The sequence below is a fragment of the Rhinoderma darwinii genome, chromosome 3 (genome assembly GCF_050947455.1).
Source record: "Rhinoderma darwinii isolate aRhiDar2 chromosome 3, aRhiDar2.hap1, whole genome shotgun sequence".
NCBI lineage: Eukaryota > Metazoa > Chordata > Amphibia > Anura > Rhinodermatidae > Rhinoderma > Rhinoderma darwinii.
Genome location: NC_134689.1, coordinates 342,344,634 through 342,362,078, shown reverse-complemented (window position 1 = coordinate 342,362,078; position 17,445 = coordinate 342,344,634). Strand labels below are relative to the sequence as shown.

Below are 17,445 nucleotides of genomic sequence, written 5' to 3'. Positions count from 1 at the left end.
CAGCGGTGACAAAGAGAGCAGCCGTTCCTCCTCGCTGAAGCACGGTGAGTCTCCCCTGGACGACAAGTCCAGCTTCAAGCCCTACTCGAAGGGAGGAGAGTCAAGGAAGGAAAGTAGCTCTTCAAATGGCAGCAATTCGGATAAGGCTGGATTCAGGGTGCCCAGTGGTTCTTGCCAACCTTTTCCTCCTCATGCGCCATCTCCATCGTCAAGGGTGAGCTCCCCTGGTCAGCACTGTGACTCTAAAAATAATGAAAGCCAAGACAAAAAAGATCCGGAAGCCATCAAAATCAGTTCAGATGTGTCCCAAGCCAACACCGCTCATACAAGAGCCAGTACTAGCAACTCCAGTGCAGAGTCCTGCCAAAGTGGAGATGTTCCCCCTAGCAGCAAATCCGAGCCACCATCCCTCGGATCAGGCCATGTGGCACCAGTTTCTCCCTACAAACCTGGACACTCAGTCTACCCTCTTCCACCCTCTGGCATCGGATATCATGGATCCATCGTGGGTGCCTATGCTGGATACCCATCCCAGTTTGTCACTGGGCTGGATCACACCAAAACAGGCCTGGTTGGAAATCAGCTCTCTGGGACTTTAGGTTTGCCAGGGAAACCACCCAGCTCCAGTCCTCTGACTGGTGCCTCTCCTCCTTCTTTCATGCAAGGATTATGCAGGGACCCGTATTGCTTGAGCTACCACAATGCCTCCCACCTCGGCTCTAACAGCTGCTCTACCTGTGTGCACGATCCATCAGGCCTCAAGTCTGGATATCCGTTAGTTTACCCCAGTCATCTCCATTCAGTGCACACCACATTGTCTTCCAGTGTCACCCCTTCCATGTCTGGTCATCCTCTCTACACATATGGCTTTATGCTCCAAAATGACCCAGTCCCCCATATATGCAACTGGGTGTCTGCCAGTGGACCTTGTGACAAAAGATTTTCCACGTCAGAAGAACTTCTTTCCCACTTACGGACACACACTGCCTTGCCTGGGGCTGACAAACTTTTGGCTGGTTACCCCACATCTGGTTTGGGATCTGCTGCTTCCTGCCACCTTCACCTTCCTCCCACAGGGCCTGGAAGTCCTAACACATTGCCGGGGTCTCTGTCTTTAAGGAGCCCACACACGTTTGGACTAAATAGGTACCATCCGTACGGAAAGAGCCACCTAACACCCAGTGGTCTCCCCGTGCCGTCATTACCAGCAGGATCTTACTACTCCCCATACGCTCTATATGGACAGAGGTTAACGTCAGCTTCAGCGCTAGGATACCAGTAAATAGAACTTGCCAACCTATAGACTGTATATTTATTTACTGTATGTTAGCTTCAAGCTGGGAATATTAAGTGCATTATTTACAACAACAATCCAATGGTATGCAAACATTCTGTGCCCCTAAACAGTTCTTTTGCATTATCATTTTGTCTTCCATTTGGCCTTTTTACTTTTTCTGTTTTTTGTTTTTCTTTTGTCTTCTTTTATTTGATCTTTTTCTTTCTGTTTTGCATGATACTCATCGCTTAATCTGCCCTTTTTCATTTATCTCCCTTTTTATTTTGTTAAAGGGGGTTTAAAAAAAAAAACAAAAAAAACTCATCCTCCTTCTTTTAATTTTGTACAGCTCTAAAGAAGTGTATTTTTTGTAATGTGTTCTTGGCATGGTGGGAGCGGGTGGGAGGAGAGAGTTAAAAAAAAAAATGCGTTGGTTGCTATCCAAAATTGGCAAATCTTATTTTGTTTAATAAATGAAAACTTAATTATCCACGCTGTGTTCTTTTCCATGACATTCAATTTTCTTTATTTCCCTTCATGCTTTCTGAAATATTTTCACATGGGTAACTTGCATAACATAACATGAAAGAAACCTCAATGCCAAAGCGTTCAATAGTACAATATCTGGAATGTATTGATTACAATAAACATTTTTTTGCTATTAAAATATTTAGAGATTGTTTATGATTTTTAATAACTGAACTACATGTAGTCGTTTTAAATTGGAGTTCTGGCGCCATCTGCTGGCCTTCAGTGGCACTGCACAAACCGCTGCTAATAATACACGTAAACTACAACTTCTCCTAAACATATTGTTTAAAAACACCACTAAATAATGAAACGGTAAGCAGCTAGAACAGATGTCGCAGAGATGAATTTCCCATGTAGCGGTTTCCAGTGGCTTGTACAGATATAGCAGAGCTGAATTTCCCATGTAGCTGTTTCTTTAAGTGCACCGTGCTAGTCGGTTTACCTGCAGTCCTGTGTAAAATAGTAAATAATATAACAACGATCAGTTGTCAAATGACAATCTCCGTTCTAGTACAACTTTAAATATATCCGCTTAAATTAGAGGTTTATTGTCTAAAATATGGCAGATCATGGGCTACGGACGGTTTGAGAATATATTACATTTAAAATAATTTATAGAGATATTGAGGAACTATAGAAATTGGTATAAAATAATGAAGATTTTTCTAATTGGGACCTATATAAGAGAATGTACTTGGAACTGTAGTTTTAGCAATAGTTAAAAGCCGTGGGTGCGTTTCCTTATTTATGAAGGATATGGGTGCCCTTAAGGGTTCAGCACAATGACAGATGATTTTTGGTAAAAGGCACGCAAGTAAATGGCATTTATAGAGATCACAATAGGTATTCCCAGTGATTGAGATCTCACCGTTTTTTACATGACCATTCTCTTACAACCCTCTTTGCTTTTAAAAGGGGACGCATTCCCTTAAGGTTGACCGCTTAAGTCATTTATGGCAGCTGATGTTTTCGTCCTTAACTGTAGACTGGCGTTACTAAAAAAAAACGGAGAGGGCCGTTTTCTGTGTGTGCCTATAGATAACATGTATCGCAAGTCACTGCAGTTTATCTGAGGCGAATATATGAATTTTTGTGCAGAAGACGCCGCCGGTTTTTCCCCTAGAAAGTCCCTAAGAAAAATAATTGTAGGGTGGGGACTTTATCTGTTGCGGCCAATTAAGTAGACGCCGCGTTATCCAGCGTGGTAAATTACATCTAGTTTATGAGAAATTAAATATAAAAAAGTACTATCCTCTGATCTAAGCGATATAATCTACATATGTGTGTCGGCGGTATGCAATATGTAAGTATAGCCATAGTGTTCTCCTATACAAATATCTATATGCAATATTAATAAAAAATATATATATATACAATTTTATTTTTTGTAATTTTTTTTTAATAACTGGTCTGTATCTTTACCAATGATTTAACAGATGTAGCAGAGCTGAGTTTGTCATTTTGGCTCACCTGATCTCGAGTATATCTACGATTTGCAATAGTTTAACTCTTCATTACGTGAGCTATTGCAGTGCATAAAAGAAACCGTTCAATGACAAATTCGGCACTGCTACATTGGTATTTTGCACTATAAATTCAGCTCAGTGACTTTTTTTTTAAATGCGTTAATGTGTGAATTGGGAAGATTACTATAGATATGATGAAATATATAATAATTAAAGGCAACCAGTTATATGGCACAGATGCTGCCAAGTACACTTGTAAATCGTTGCATTATTTTTCATAATGTTCTCCTGTTGCCGTTTCCGTGTCTGTATAAGCAGAGCCACCGCTATAATGTCTAGTCAAGTATATAGTAGTAGTAGCGTAATTACTCTGCATGTCGTCCTGCTTTTAAATGAGACCCCATACAATATTCTGCTCAACTACGCTGGTTCTCCCATAATATGGAGCATTTTTACAGTGACCCGTGCTCAAAAATAATGACCGCTGTAGATGAGACGGTTTGGTTTATCACTATTTTATAGTTGGGTTTTACACCTTCTGTTGCTTTTAATGAGCCATCAACAAAACACACTTTTCATATTGTCAAGATGTAACAATCCCCTACAGATGTAGCAGAGCTGAGTTGATTATTAGACGCAGCTCCCTGTGATTTTACTTTTAAAACCTATATTGCACAAACCATGCAAGTCAATGACAAACGTAGCTCTGCTACATCTGTATATGCACTGTAGAGCTCGGGCCTGCACCATCAGAGTTATTGGCTAATAATTTCAATATATGTCAATTTCAACAAACCTTGTGCTTGAGTAATAAAACATGACCCTTTCCTGGAGAATAAGAACAGATTGTTCAGCGTAAATGAACGCAAGCAACTGGGGTTTTCTATGGGATGAGAAAAAATAATTTTTGGCAGAGACAGTTGTGACATTTTTAGATGGCTATTTTGGGCCATCTTGGTTTATTGCAGAAGAGAACTTGAGAGTTGTGTGACCAGGACTCTGAAATGTGGGAATTAGGAAAGGTTTCTAAGAGGGTCACACAATGCAGACACCCCAAAAATATATAGACACTCTTTACGGACTGCACAAAATGACAAAGTAATAACTTTCTGTCCGGTGTGGCCCATAATGAGACCTTCTGGCAATAATGATCACGTCAACATTACAGGAATGAATGGATACAACCAAAAACACTTCTATAAATCAATATCCGACGTCAATTTACATTTTATCTGATTGTTCATCATAGTTATGACCAGGGATTGACAACTGTGATTCACCCTGAACATACAGGTATTGGATTCTCGGAGCAGCCTCTATGGATATGTCCAGGTTTAGAAAAAGCGGTCTGCTTTTTTACCCGGAAACCGCACCACTCTTGTTCATGGGTTGTGTCTGGTATTGCAGTATTCAAGTGAATGAACCAGAGCTGCCATACCCGACTCAGCCCACAGACCAGGGTGGTGCTATTTTTTTTAGGGAAATTTATTTTCTTTTTTCCCCCTCTAATCCCTGACTCTTGGTTAATTTGAAACAATCCAAGTCTGTTTGAATATTGAAAAATATGGAATTCTTAAGAGAGATTTTTATGTTTCTCCGCAGCAGTGGTGTAAGGGAAATGGTAATTAAGACTGAAGAAGAAGAAGCCATGTTGTGAGGGCTTCTTATTTCCATATAACACATTGATTCCTGACATATGCCAACCACTATCCAGCTTTCAGTACTTGAAACTTAAGATGAATCCACTTGTCCCTCCTCTCTCAGATAACCAGTGACCTTTGACTCTGCATCCAAAATGAACCTCTCTTGAGAGACCCTCCTAACAGGAGATAGGGGTTAATGTGTGTTTATTAATACATTGGAAATAGCAGGATAATATGATGAGCGTAGTAGTCAGCACAACTTTAGAAAAATTAATAAGTATTAAATTATTAGCTACATTTGGTTAACTTTTTTTGTGTGTATATACTAGGGAATTGCATTACCAGCAATTTCCTAATATATTGTTATTATAGTTTCTATCTTTGACAGTTCAGCTATTAAGATCCGAGGATAGAAAGAATCTTCCAATTCCTTGTGGTTGCCCTGTGAAATGAACATGTTAGTAGTCGGTAGGGGGGGCAAGGCTGGGAGTACAGAATCACAGAAAGGCCGTGTAGCATTTAATTCCCCAAAATGCCCCTCTCCAGGAGTCTTAAACTTGCGGTTTTCCAAAAGTTGCAAAACTTCAATTAACAGCCTGCCCTGACAGCATGCTGGGAGTTATAGTTCTGTATCAGCTGACCATCTCATTAATTATCAGAATATTCACTATAGTTAATGGAATTGATCCGATTCCGATATAGTATTATAAGGGACTTGCTACTTAAAGGGATTGTCCACTATAGGCAACCTTTGTCCAGTAGCCATTTTCTCGCCAGGAAAGCAGCCACTATACATCTGTATGGACTAGCCGGAGATCGGCCAAAGGGACAACTTCTCTTTGTAGTGTCTTTGCTCTGGCTAACACAGAGAAGTATGACAATATGGGATGGCATGAAGGTTCCCCCATATTAAGGGGGCTGTATGGTCTTAAATAAATAAGGCTTAATATCAGAGATTTGGAAAATGGTGAAGAATTGAAAGAAAGTAAATTAGAACGCTGCAAAACATTTCATTAAAGGGGTTTTCCTATGAGGGACATGATATGACATTTATGACAGGATATGTCACAAATATCAGATAGAAGTCGGTCCCACCTCTGGGACCTGCACCTATCTCTAGAAAGAGGCCCCCTAAACCCCGTCCTTTCTTTTTGTGCTCACGCTGCCTCCTGGCCACTTACTGATTACATGGTCGGGAGTTACAGAAACAGTGTAAGGCTTCGTTCACATCTGCGTTGGGACTCCATTCATGGGTTCCATCTGAGCTCTCCGTCAGGGGAACCCATGAACGGAATCGAAACTGAAACAAATGGAAATCATAGGTTTCCGTTTGCATTACAATTGATTTCAATGGTGATGAATCTGGTGCAAATGGTTCCTTTTGTCACCATTGTGCAAGGATTCTGTCGTTTTGATGGAATGAATAGCGCAGTCGACTATGGTATTGATTCCGTCAAAACGACGGAACCCTTGCACAACGGTGACAAAACCCATGAACGGAGTCCCAACACAGATGCGAAGGAAGCCTTAGAGCCAGTTCACATGCTGCGTAAATACTTCGGACTTTCTGCAACAGAATTTATTGGGGAAAATCCGCAGCAAATACAGTAGCAGCAAAGTGGATGAGATTGAACAAATCTCATCCACATGCTGTGTAAATACTGAGCGGAAATACTGCTCAGAAATTGACCTGTGGTGCGGAAATTCATTCCGCAGCATGTCAATTGTCTTTACGTAAATGCTTTTTATATGTTGTGGGTTTTCCCCGTTGAATTCAATGGGGATGTAAATCCTGCATCAACGCTGCTTCTGTAACTGCCATTCAATTCTATGGGAGTTACGGAAACAGCGTAGCTCAGCGAGTTACACTGTTTCCGTAACTCCCGACCATGTAATCAGGAAGTGGCCGGGAGGCAGCGTGAGCACAAAAAGCTAGAACGGAGTTTAGGGGGCCCCGTTCTAGAGATAGGTGCGGGTCCCAGTGGTGGTACCCGCATCTATCTGACATTTATGACATCCTGTGGATATTTCGTAAATGTCCCTCATGGGAAAAGCCCTTTAAACTATGATTAAGCTTTATACATGGATGACTGGATTAACCGATTAACTCATATTCTGCCACTATAATTTTTGCTTCTGGTCTTCTGACAATTATTACATTTTATTTATATAGGATTGAGCAAGCCATTTAACTCAATATACCCTATTAGGGGACAGGGCATGTGGGTGTCCCCTTTAAATAATTCCCTTATACTGTGTATTCAATAGGAGCAACAATGGTGTATGCTTAACCCCTTAAGGACGCAGCCTTGTTTTGGCCTTAAGGCTCAGAGCCCATTTTTTTAAATCTGACATATTTCATTTTATGTGGTAATAACTTCGGAATGCTTAAACCTATCCAAGCGATTCTGAGATTGTTTTCTCGAGAGACATTGGGCTTTATGTTAGTGGTAAAATTTGGTCGATATATTCAGTGTTTATTTGTGAAAAATTGCAAAATTTAGAGAAAATTTAGAAAACATTTAATTTTTCTGAATTTAAATGCATCGGCTTGTAAGGCAGATGGTTATACCACACAAAATTGTTACTAATTAACATTTCCCATATGTCTACTTTAGATTTGCATAGTTTTTTGAGCATGCTTTTATTTTTCTTGGACGTTACAAGGCTTAGAACATAAACAGCAATTTCTCATATTTTTAAGAAAATTTAAAAAGCCTTTTTTTTTAAGGTACCTGTTCAGTTCTTAAGTGGCTTTGAGGCGCCTATGTATTAGAAAGCCCCATAAAACACCCCTTTTTGGAAACTACAGCCCTCAAGGAATTCATTTATGGGTGTTGTGACCATTTAGACCCCACAATTTTTGTCACAGAATTTATTTTAATTGGCCTGTGAATTACATTTTTAATTTTTTTCCAATAAGATGTCGTTTTGCCTCAAAATTTCTTATTTTCACAAGGAATAAAATACCCCATTTTGTTTCCCAATTTGTCCTGAGTGCGGCAATGACCCATTTGTAGTGATAAACTGCCGTTCGGGCCCATGGGAGGGCTCAGAAGGAAAGGAGCGCTATGTGTTCTTTGGAGTCCAGATTTTGCTGGATTGGTTTTCGGGTGCCATGTCCCATTTGCAGAGCCCCAGAGGTATCAAAGCAATGGTAACCCACCGGAAGTGACCACATTTTGGAAACTACAGCCCTCAAGGAATTCATTTATGGGTGTTGAGACCATTTAGACCGCACAGTTTTTTCACAGAATTTATTTGAATTGGACTGTAAATTAAAACTAAATGTAATTTTTTCAAATAAGATGTAGTTTTGGCTAAAAATGTCAAATTTTCACAAGGAATAAAATACCCCATTTTGTTGCCCAATTTGTCCTGAGTGCGACAATACCCCATTTGTGATGATAAACATCCGTTTGGGCCCATGGGAGGACTCAGAAGGAAAGGACCACCATTTGGCCTACTGGGGATTTTCTGGTGCTAAGTCATGTATGCAGAAGCCCCTGAGGTACCAGTACAGTTGAAACCCCCGAGAAGTGACCCCCTTTTCAAAACTACACCCCTTAAGGCATTCATCTAGAGGTGTGGTGAGCATTTTGACGACACAGGTATTGTCTAAAAGGTAATGCGCTGCAGATGGTGCAGACTGAGATTTGGAATTTTCTATACATATATGCCAATTCAGTGTCCGATATATTGTGCCCAGCAAGTGCCACTGGAGACATACACCCCATAAACTGTAATATGGGTTCTCCCGGGTATGGCAATGCCCTACAAGTGGCTGTTATCTGCTGCCTGGGCACACGGCAGGGCTCAGAACGGAAGGACCACCATTTGGCCTACTGGGGATTTTATGGTGCTAAGTCATGTATGCAGAAGCCCCTGAGGTACCAGTACAGTTGAAACCCCCGAGAAGTTACCCCATTTTCAAAACTACACCCCTTAAGGCATTCATCTAGAGGTGTGGTGAGCATTTTGACCCCACAGGTATTGTGTAAAAGATAATGTGCAGCAGATGGTGCAGAGTGAGATTTGCAATTTTCTATACATATATGTCAATTCAGTGTCCGATATATTGTGCCCAGCATGCACCACCAGAGACATACACCCCATAAACTGTAATGTGGGTTATCCCGGGTATGGCAATACCCTATAAGTGGCTGTTAACTGCTGCCTGGGCACACGCCAGGGCTCAGAAGGGAAAGATGAGGGGGATAAGCTGTTCGGAGTGCATCAGGGTAAGTAAAACTGGGGTAGATTAAAAATCAAGGGATGTATGATAAATTTTAAAACACACTTTCATACAGAGCCCTGGTTTTTCGGGACACTTGTCACATTGGTATATTGTGTCCCAGCTTATACCCCTCTTATAGCAGACTTTGCACCTCTTTTGACTTTTTCCCTTCTTGCCAGTTTGGGGAACTTCTCCTGGAAAGTGTTGCCCTGGTACGATGCGTGTGGCCTCGCTTCCAGAAGTAATGGGTGCCCCCCTTCTTGGTCCCTAAAGATTAGGTTCTTGATGACCACCTCTTGAAATTCCAGGAAAGTTCCCCTCTGGCCTGCACATCGACGTAGCACGTACGGATTGTACAATGCCATCTGTATGATGTGCACGGCCAGTTTCTTATACTACACCCTCGATTTCCGCATGGTATTGTAGGGCTTCAGGACTTGATCTGACAAGTCCACCCCCCCCCCCCCCCATGTACCCATTGTAGTCCAGGATGCAGTCTGGTTTGGGAGTCTCTGTACTGGTACCTCGTACTGGCAATGGAGGCTCACAGGTGTATAACCGCTGAGCCAGGGACTTTTGCTGTGTAAGGGGTTAATGCTGGTGGGTAGTCTTTTTTCCCCCGTCCTTTTTAGTGTGTCATCGTTAGGTTAGGATGGTGTGAGTATAGGGAAGGGGGTGGGTTTAGGCTAATGGGGAATAGTATATAGGGTCACTTACCTCGGTGGTCGGCCTCTTTTGGCTGATTTTCATCATGGACCGGCTGGAGCTTCTTCAGGCGCTGCGGCCACGATTGTTGCGGAGGGTAGTGACTGGCTGCAGTCGCTCCTCCGGGAGGCGGCTGTTCCAGCTCCCTCTTCCGTTGCTGGTCAGCGGCGCTCGGCGCGCACTTCTCGTCCGTCAGCCCGTCTGTCTCCTTTTGCTCCAGGTAGGCTGCGGCTACCGGCGATGGCTTCCGGGGCCACACGCGTTGCTGCCCATCCCCCGCTGTCTGGTTCCTCCTCCGGCGCCGCTGCTTCTGTTATCGGGGGTGCCGGGGGCCGTAGTGGGGGACATGGTTCCCCCGACGCCAGGGGCCCTGGGTTCCATTAGTGTAGTGGGATTTAGGCCCCGCCAATTGGAAGGTCGGGGCTCCGTTGTGCAGGCCTTAGCCTCTATTTCAGCGACGGCGGCCTCTCCTGCGATAAGCGTTCCCCTAGTTTTTGCCTCAGAGGGCAGGGTAGCGGCGCTGGGTGGGGAGTTGGGGGTCTGGACGATGTAGCGGGGCTTGGCAGGACCTTTCCCCGATGGAGGGTGAGGGCTCGCAGGACGGGTCAGAGCTCTTTTTCTAGGGGGGTGGGGGACTCAGGCATCTGGCCCGTCAGGCGGCGGCCCCTCCCGCTGATGTGGTTCCCATCCTGCCCGTGCCTCTGGCTGTAGGCCCGGGCTCTTCTTTGCGGGCTGGCTCACCTCAGGCTCAGCGTTCCTCTGGCCGCCATGGGGCTAGTCGGTCTGGATCTCGTCGTCGCCGGGGGTCGGGTCGCATTCGGTCCCGGCGGGATAGCCGGCGTCATGCTCGGAGGTATGGGCGGTCTCCTTCTGACTCCTCTTCATTGGATGTCTCCCGTGGAAGTTGGCGGGCCGTGAGTAGCAGTAGCAGGAGCTTTGGTGCTGGGTCTGACCGGGATACTCAGAGTCGCCGTTCCTCTGTCGGAGCACAGAGGGTGGTGTCCCCTGCGCCAGCTGTGGTTTCTGTGGTTCCCTTGGCTGTGCCTGCCAAGGTGGTTCTGTCTGCGCCGGGTGTGGCGCCTACTCCTGCACACGGTGAGTATGCCTGCCTTCGGGCTTGGAATGCTGATACCATGTCTGCTGCTGATTTATTGTCTGCCGTGCATTCTCTGGTGGCGGGGGCCGTTTCTTTGACCATGGTACCGTCGGCGCAGGCCGTGGTTGCGAGGTCCACGGTTGAGGCGTCCACTTCTACAGTGAAGGAAATAAGTATTTGATCCCTTGCTGATTTTGTAAGTTTGCCCACTGTTAAAGACATGAACAGTCTAGAATTTTTAGGCTAGGTTAATTTTACCAGTGAGAGATAGATTATATTTAAAAAAAACAAACAGAAAATCACATTGTCAAAATTATATATATTTATTTGCATTGTGCACAGAGAAATAAGTATTTGATCCCTTTGGCAAACAAGACTTAATACTTGTTGGCAAAACCCTTGTTGGCAAGCACAGCAGTCAGAAGTTTTTTGTAGTTGATGATGAGGTTTGCACACATGTTAGATGGAATTTTGGCCCACTCCTCTTTGCAGATCATCTGTAAATCATTAAATCTGTAAATCTGTAAATCATAAGATTTTGAGGCTGTCGCTTGGCAACTCTGATCTTCAGCTCCCTCCATAAGTTTTCGATGGGATTAAGGTCTGGAGACTGGCTAGGCCACTCCATGACCTTAATGTGCTTCTTTTTGAGCCACTCCTTTGTTGCCTTGGCTGTATGTTTCGGATCATTGTCGCGAGCCATTTTTAATGTCCTGGTGGAGGGAAGGAGGTTGTCACTCAGGATTTGACGGTACATTGCTCCATCCATTCTCCCATTGATGCGGTGAAGTAGTCCTGTGCCCTTAGCAGAGAAACACCCCCAAAACATAATGTTTCCACCTCCATGCTTGACAGTGTTCTTTGGGTCATAGGCAGCATTTCTCTTCCTCCAAACACGGCGAGTTGAGTTAATGCCAAAGAGCTAAATTTTAGTCTCATCTGACCACAGCACCTTCTCCCAATCACTCTCAGAATCATCCAGATGTTCATTTTCAAACTTCAGACGGGCCTGTACATGTGCCTTCTTGAGCAGGGGGACCTTGCGGGCACTGCAGGATTTTAATCCATTACGGCGTAATGTGTTACCAATGGTTTTCTTGGTGACTGTGGTCCCAGCTGCCTTGAGATCATTAACAAGTTCCCCCCGTGTAGTTTTCGGCTGAGCTCTCACCTTCCTCAGGATCAAGGATACCCCACGAGGTGAGATTTTGCATGGAGCCCCAGATCGATGTCGATTGACAGTCATTTTGTATGTCTTCCATTTTCTTACTATTGCACCAACAGTTGTCTCCTTCTCACCCAGCGTCTTACTTATGGTTTTGTAGCCCATTCCAGCCTTGTGCAGGTCTATGATCTTGTCATCCTTAGAAAGCTCTTTGGTCTTGCCCATGTTGTAGAGGTTAGAGTCAGACTGATTAATTGAGTCTGTGGACAGGAGTCTTTTATACAGGTGACCATTTAAGACAGCTGTCTTTAATGCAGGCACCAAGTTGATTTGGAGCGTGTAACTGATCTGGAGGAGGCTAAACTCTTAATGGTTGGTAGAGGATCAAATACTTATTTCTCTGTGCACAATGCAAATAAATATATATAATTTTGACAATGTGATTTTCTGTTTTTTTTTTTAAATATAATCTATCTCTCACTGGTAAAATTAACCTAGCCTAAAAATTCTAGACTGTTCATGACTTTGACAGTGGGCAAACTTACAAAATCAGCAAGGGATCAAATACTTATTTCCTTCACTGTATGTCCACTCCTTCGGTCCCTGCTTTCAGCGATTCCTATTTTTGTAGTGTTTCTCCCTTGGGTGCTCATGTGTCTGATGAGGTTCGTGACAAAATCGGTAAGAATGATTACATTGACATTTGGTCCCTTTTGTTGGTCGATTTGTCGATGGTTGATAAGGAGCGCCGATTTGAGGGGGGTTTTGGGTAAGCCTAAGGTCGTGCGGTCCTTTAACAATTGGGTGCAGGCCTTTGCTATTTTGGGGGGGGGGGCGTGTTTAGTAAGGCTCGGCCTGTGCGGGTCAGTTGTTTGTTTATCTGGATACTATTTTTAGTGCGTATAAATAGCATGGGGGCACGGCTTGGTGGCGGTACAATTAGGAGTTCTGTAGGCGGCTGTCTAAGAGGCCGGAGGTTGTTCGGGATACCAAAGCCACTGACATCTGGTTGTGTTTGATGATGGCGCCGCGGCCCTTTCAGTCCGCCGCCCCCGCCTCCTCCCCTTCCATCGGGGGCGGGGCTGGCGGAGGTGTCGGGGGTGTCCGTAGAGTGGGTGCCTGTTGGCTCTTTAATGAGGGACACTGTAGATTTTATGCCTCCTGTAAGTTTCAGTACGACTGCTCCTCTTGTGGTGGTTCCCATTCCGCGGTTAGGTGCTCCCTGCCGGGTTGCGACGGTCGCCCGCCCTGCAGGTGTTGGTCGAGGGGAGGACGACAGTGCGCGTGTCCACGATGCTCCCGTGGTTAAACCGGTATCCCAAGATGGCAGAAGCCGCCCTGCTTAGAGTTAGTTTTTGTTTTTGTTTCTTTATTCTGTTTACGGCGCAGGCCGCCCCGGTTTTGTCTCGGAATTTGAAGTCGGCTGTGGAGTTTCCAGATGCCATTAGGGAGAAGGTGGCGAAAGAAGTCGAGCTTGGCCGGCCAGTTTTCTGCTTTGTCCTTTCCTAATCTTAGGATGTCGCCACTGGGTGTGGTTCTTCAGAAGGAGCCTGGGAAGTTCCGTCTCATTCATCATCTGTCTCATCCTAGGGGGCGGTCAGTGAATGACGGCATTTGCAGTCTCCTATGTTTCCTTTGATCGGGCGGTCGACTGTGTCGGGCGTGGGCGGGCGCCTTTATGGCCATGTCCGATATTTCGTCCGCTTTTCGTTTGTTGCCTGTTCATGCAGATTGTTTTCATTTGTTGGGCTGTGCCTTGGAGGGGTTTTTCTATTATGACATGTGTTTGCCTATGGGCTTTTCGATTTCTTGTTATTATTTTGAGGTGTTTAGCTCATTTCTGGAATGGGCGGTGCAGGATCTCACCGGTTCTGGGTCAGTGACTCATTACCTGGATGATTTTTTTGTTTGTGGGGCCTGCTTCCTCTGAGCAGTGTCAGTTTTTGTTGAGGTCTTTTCAATTTCTTCCTCAGCGTTTTGGGGTCCCCCTTTCTGAGGAAAAAACGGATGGGCCCGTGACGATGTTGTGTTTCTTGGGCATCGAAATAGATTCTGTTGCTGTGGTTTTTCGCCTCCTGTGCAGGAAGGTTGTGAAGTTGCATTCTGCGTTGGACGTGGCCTTGTCTGCGCGTAAATTGGAGTTTCGGCAGATCCAATCCTTGTTGGGTTTGTAGGTTTTTGCGTGTCGTATTATGCCCATGGGTTGGGTATTTTCCAGGCGGCTGTCCTTAGCTACAGTGGGTCGTTTCGGTTCCTTTTCATCATGTGCAGATTTCTTGTTCTGTTAAGGCGGATTTGTGCATCTGGCACACCTTCTTGGAGAATTATAATGGTCATACGTGTTGGAGGGCGCCTCCTATTTCCAGCGTTGCTCTCGAATTGTTTACGGATGCTACTGGTGCGGTGGGATTTGGTGCATTGCTTGGTTCGTTGTGGTGTGCTGAATCTTGGCCTGATTCCTGGCGGGACAGGTGTTGGTGTGCGAATTTGATGTTGTTGGAACTTTTTCCCATAGTTGTCGCTGTGGAATTGTGGGGGGCGTGGCTTTCCAATCGGTCCGTGGTATTTTGGTCTGATAATATGAGTGTTGTTTTTGCTGTTAACCAACTTACTTCCTCCTCAGGTCCGGTTTTGGCTTTGCTTCGTCATCTGGTGTTGCGTTGCTTGCAATGTAACATAAGTTTTCGAGCTCGCCATATTCCAGGTGTTCATAATGTTGTTGCTGATGCTTTATCTCGTTTTCATTGGCAGGTTTTTCGCTCCCTTTGCCCGCAGGTGGCACTGGAGGGGGCCAGCTGCCTGGAGTTCTTGTGGAATCGGAGTTAGTTCCGTTGTTGAGGTCGTCCCTTGCGCCCTCTACCTGGGCCACTTAAGGTAATGCGTGGAAGGAATGGTTAAGTTCTGCGGGGGATAGACTTGTTGGGGAGGATCCTGTGCTGCGTACGACTGTAATGCTTGAGTATTTAACTGTTTTTCGCGAGCGGGGTGTGTCAGGGGTAGTAGCTCAGCGGCGTCTGGCCAGGGTTGCCTTCTTTTCTAAGTTGCGGGGTTGGTCGGATGTTACTAAGTCCTTTTTTATTTTGCAAGCATTGAAGGGTTGGAAGAAATTGGCCTCTAGGAGGTAGTCGCGTCATCCAGTGTCCTTTTCCTTATTGCAACAACTTATAGCGGCGCTGCCATCGATTTGTTCTTCACCTTATGAATCTGTTTTATTTTCAGTGACTTTTTCGTTGTGTTTTTTCGGGGCTCTGCGTATTTCGGAGCTAGTTCCAATGGGGGCGGCTCGCCCGGGGGGGTCTTCTTTTCGAGGACGTAGTGGTTTCTTCTGTGGGGGTTCAGTTGCGTATACGTCGCTCTAAAATGGATGTGTTTGGGCGGGGTTGTTGGATTTCGCTTCGGCCAGTCCCGGGATCGGCTTGTCCGGTAGCGGCGTTGTCGGCTTTCCTGGGTGTGCGTAGTTTAGGAGTTCAGTTTTTATTGCATTTGGATGGGAGGCTGCTTACTAGGTTTCAGTTTTCATCTATTTTTCGTAAGGCTCTAGTGCAGGAGGGTAAACCGCCGGGGGAGTATGGGACTCATTCCTTCCGTATTGGGGCGGCCACGATGGCCAGTGAGCTGGGGTTATCTGACGCGGCGGTAAGGCGCATCGGTCAGTGGAGGCCGGATTGTTTTGCTGGTTATGTTCGCCCTGAACTTCTTTTGCACTAATTCAGTTTTTGTTTTAGGTCCAAGGCCCTCGGTGTGGATTATCGGGCACTCATATGTGTTTTGGGCGGAGCATCGGGCTGCTATCTGCCCTGGTGGACGGCCGTTGGGCTGTGGAAATACCGAAGTCTACTGGAGAGGCCTCCTGGGGCATGCGCTGGTTGCAGGCTCCGCCCGAAGTGGTCGACATCAGCCAGCATCGGCTGGTGCCACTAGTTTTGGTTGTACATTTAGGTGGGAATGATTTGTATTTGGTTAGGTTCGGTGAGTTGATCTCGCTGATTCATTCAGATTTGGAGAGGTTTGCTTCTTCCCCCCCCCCCTCCCCGTTTAGTGCTAGTGTGGTCGGATATTGTTCCTCGGTTGGTGTGGCATGGGGCGCAGGATGTGAATGCCATCGAACGGGGCAGGCGCCTCTTAAATACGCAGGTGTATCGGTTCGTCATCGGGAGTTGGAAGGTGACAACAGCGTGTTGTTGTTGCCGGACGGAGTGCATTTGACGGATATCGGGTTGGACATTTTCGGGGTTGCAGGATGAGGTTGAGCAGGCACTGTTTTTGTTGGGGGTCGGTGAGCCGTGTAGGTAAGGGATTACACGGCCACATTATGGTGGTAGTAGAAGGGTATTTACCTACATGTACTTGGATTATGCAGGCATACAGGTTGTTCATTGAACTTTGTTAAGGTCATTTAGAGTTTTATATTTTGTTAAGGTTAAACAAAATGTCACTTACCTCGGTGGTCGGCCTCTTTTGGCTGATTCTCCCTCCCTCCCATGTGGCACACTGGTGGTGGAGTTTTTGCAGTGGTAATGTTTAATTGTGTATCATTTTGTTTTCTGGTTTCTTTGCTGGTTTTAAAAAAAAATAAAAAAAGATATGAAAACGTTTTGGGATTAAAAATATTAAATAAAAAAATGAATTCCATAACTTATTAGATATATATAAAAAATAATAATAATAATAATACAAAAAATTCAAACAGTGACAAAGGAAAAGTTTTGGAATTACTATACAAAAAAAAACAATGATAATGCTTTCTTGGTGACACGGTGGTGTCTTGCTTGGTGTAATTTGTATGTTGTTGTTTTCTGTCACAGCTGGCGGTAGTAGAAGGGTATTTACCTACATGTCCTTGGATTAGGCAGGCATACGGGTTGTTCATTGACCATTTAGAGTTTTATATTATGTTAAGGTTAAACGAATGTTATTTTATTATTTATTCAAATTAATAAAGCTGTGGCCGACCCCCGGGTCAACCCCACATTTAAAGAATTTAAGTGTCGGTGGTTAATTTATGTAAGGATTATTCATTTAAGTAGACTACCAGTGGGTTACGTTTTTGCTATATGCATACAGTCCATGGGTACTGGTGTGGCCATGTATTGTTGTCAATACAAGGACATCTCTCTTGTCCTTGTACTTGACACACAATATGTTGCTGCTAGAATGTGCCCTGCTCTCACCCCTTCTGAGTGTTTGCCCAAGTAGAGTCTTAGGGAGGCCTCTCAGATTTCTTCTAGCAGTGCCGCATGCCGCAGTACTTCTGGAAGTGAGGCACTTGAAGAGTGGGACGCTGGTATAAAAATTATCCAGGTAGAGGTGGTAACCCTGGTCCAGC

The 17,445-nt window shown here is 44.9% G+C and overlaps 1 protein-coding gene and 1 long non-coding RNA gene across 2 annotated transcripts in view; one reads left to right on the top strand and one right to left on the bottom strand.

Moving 5' to 3' along the window:
* The window catches only part of ZNF703 (zinc finger protein 703), a 3,931-nt gene extending 1,988 nt beyond the window's left edge, over positions 1-1,943 (top strand). Inside the window, exon 2 of the mRNA XM_075855325.1 lies at positions 1-1,943. This exon is cut by the window's left edge and continues 101 nt beyond it. Coding sequence (XP_075711440.1) covers positions 1-1,282 — 1,282 coding nt within the window. The 3' untranslated portion in view covers positions 1,283-1,943.
* LOC142748207 (uncharacterized) lies at positions 1,816-16,669 on the bottom strand. The gene is made up of 3 exons (XR_012882179.1): positions 16,560-16,669; positions 4,070-4,156; positions 1,816-2,257 (listed from the first exon to the last, which is right to left on the bottom strand). It is a non-coding gene; the product is annotated as an uncharacterized LOC142748207 (long non-coding RNA).
* Between the last annotated feature and the right edge of the window lie 776 nt (positions 16,670-17,445).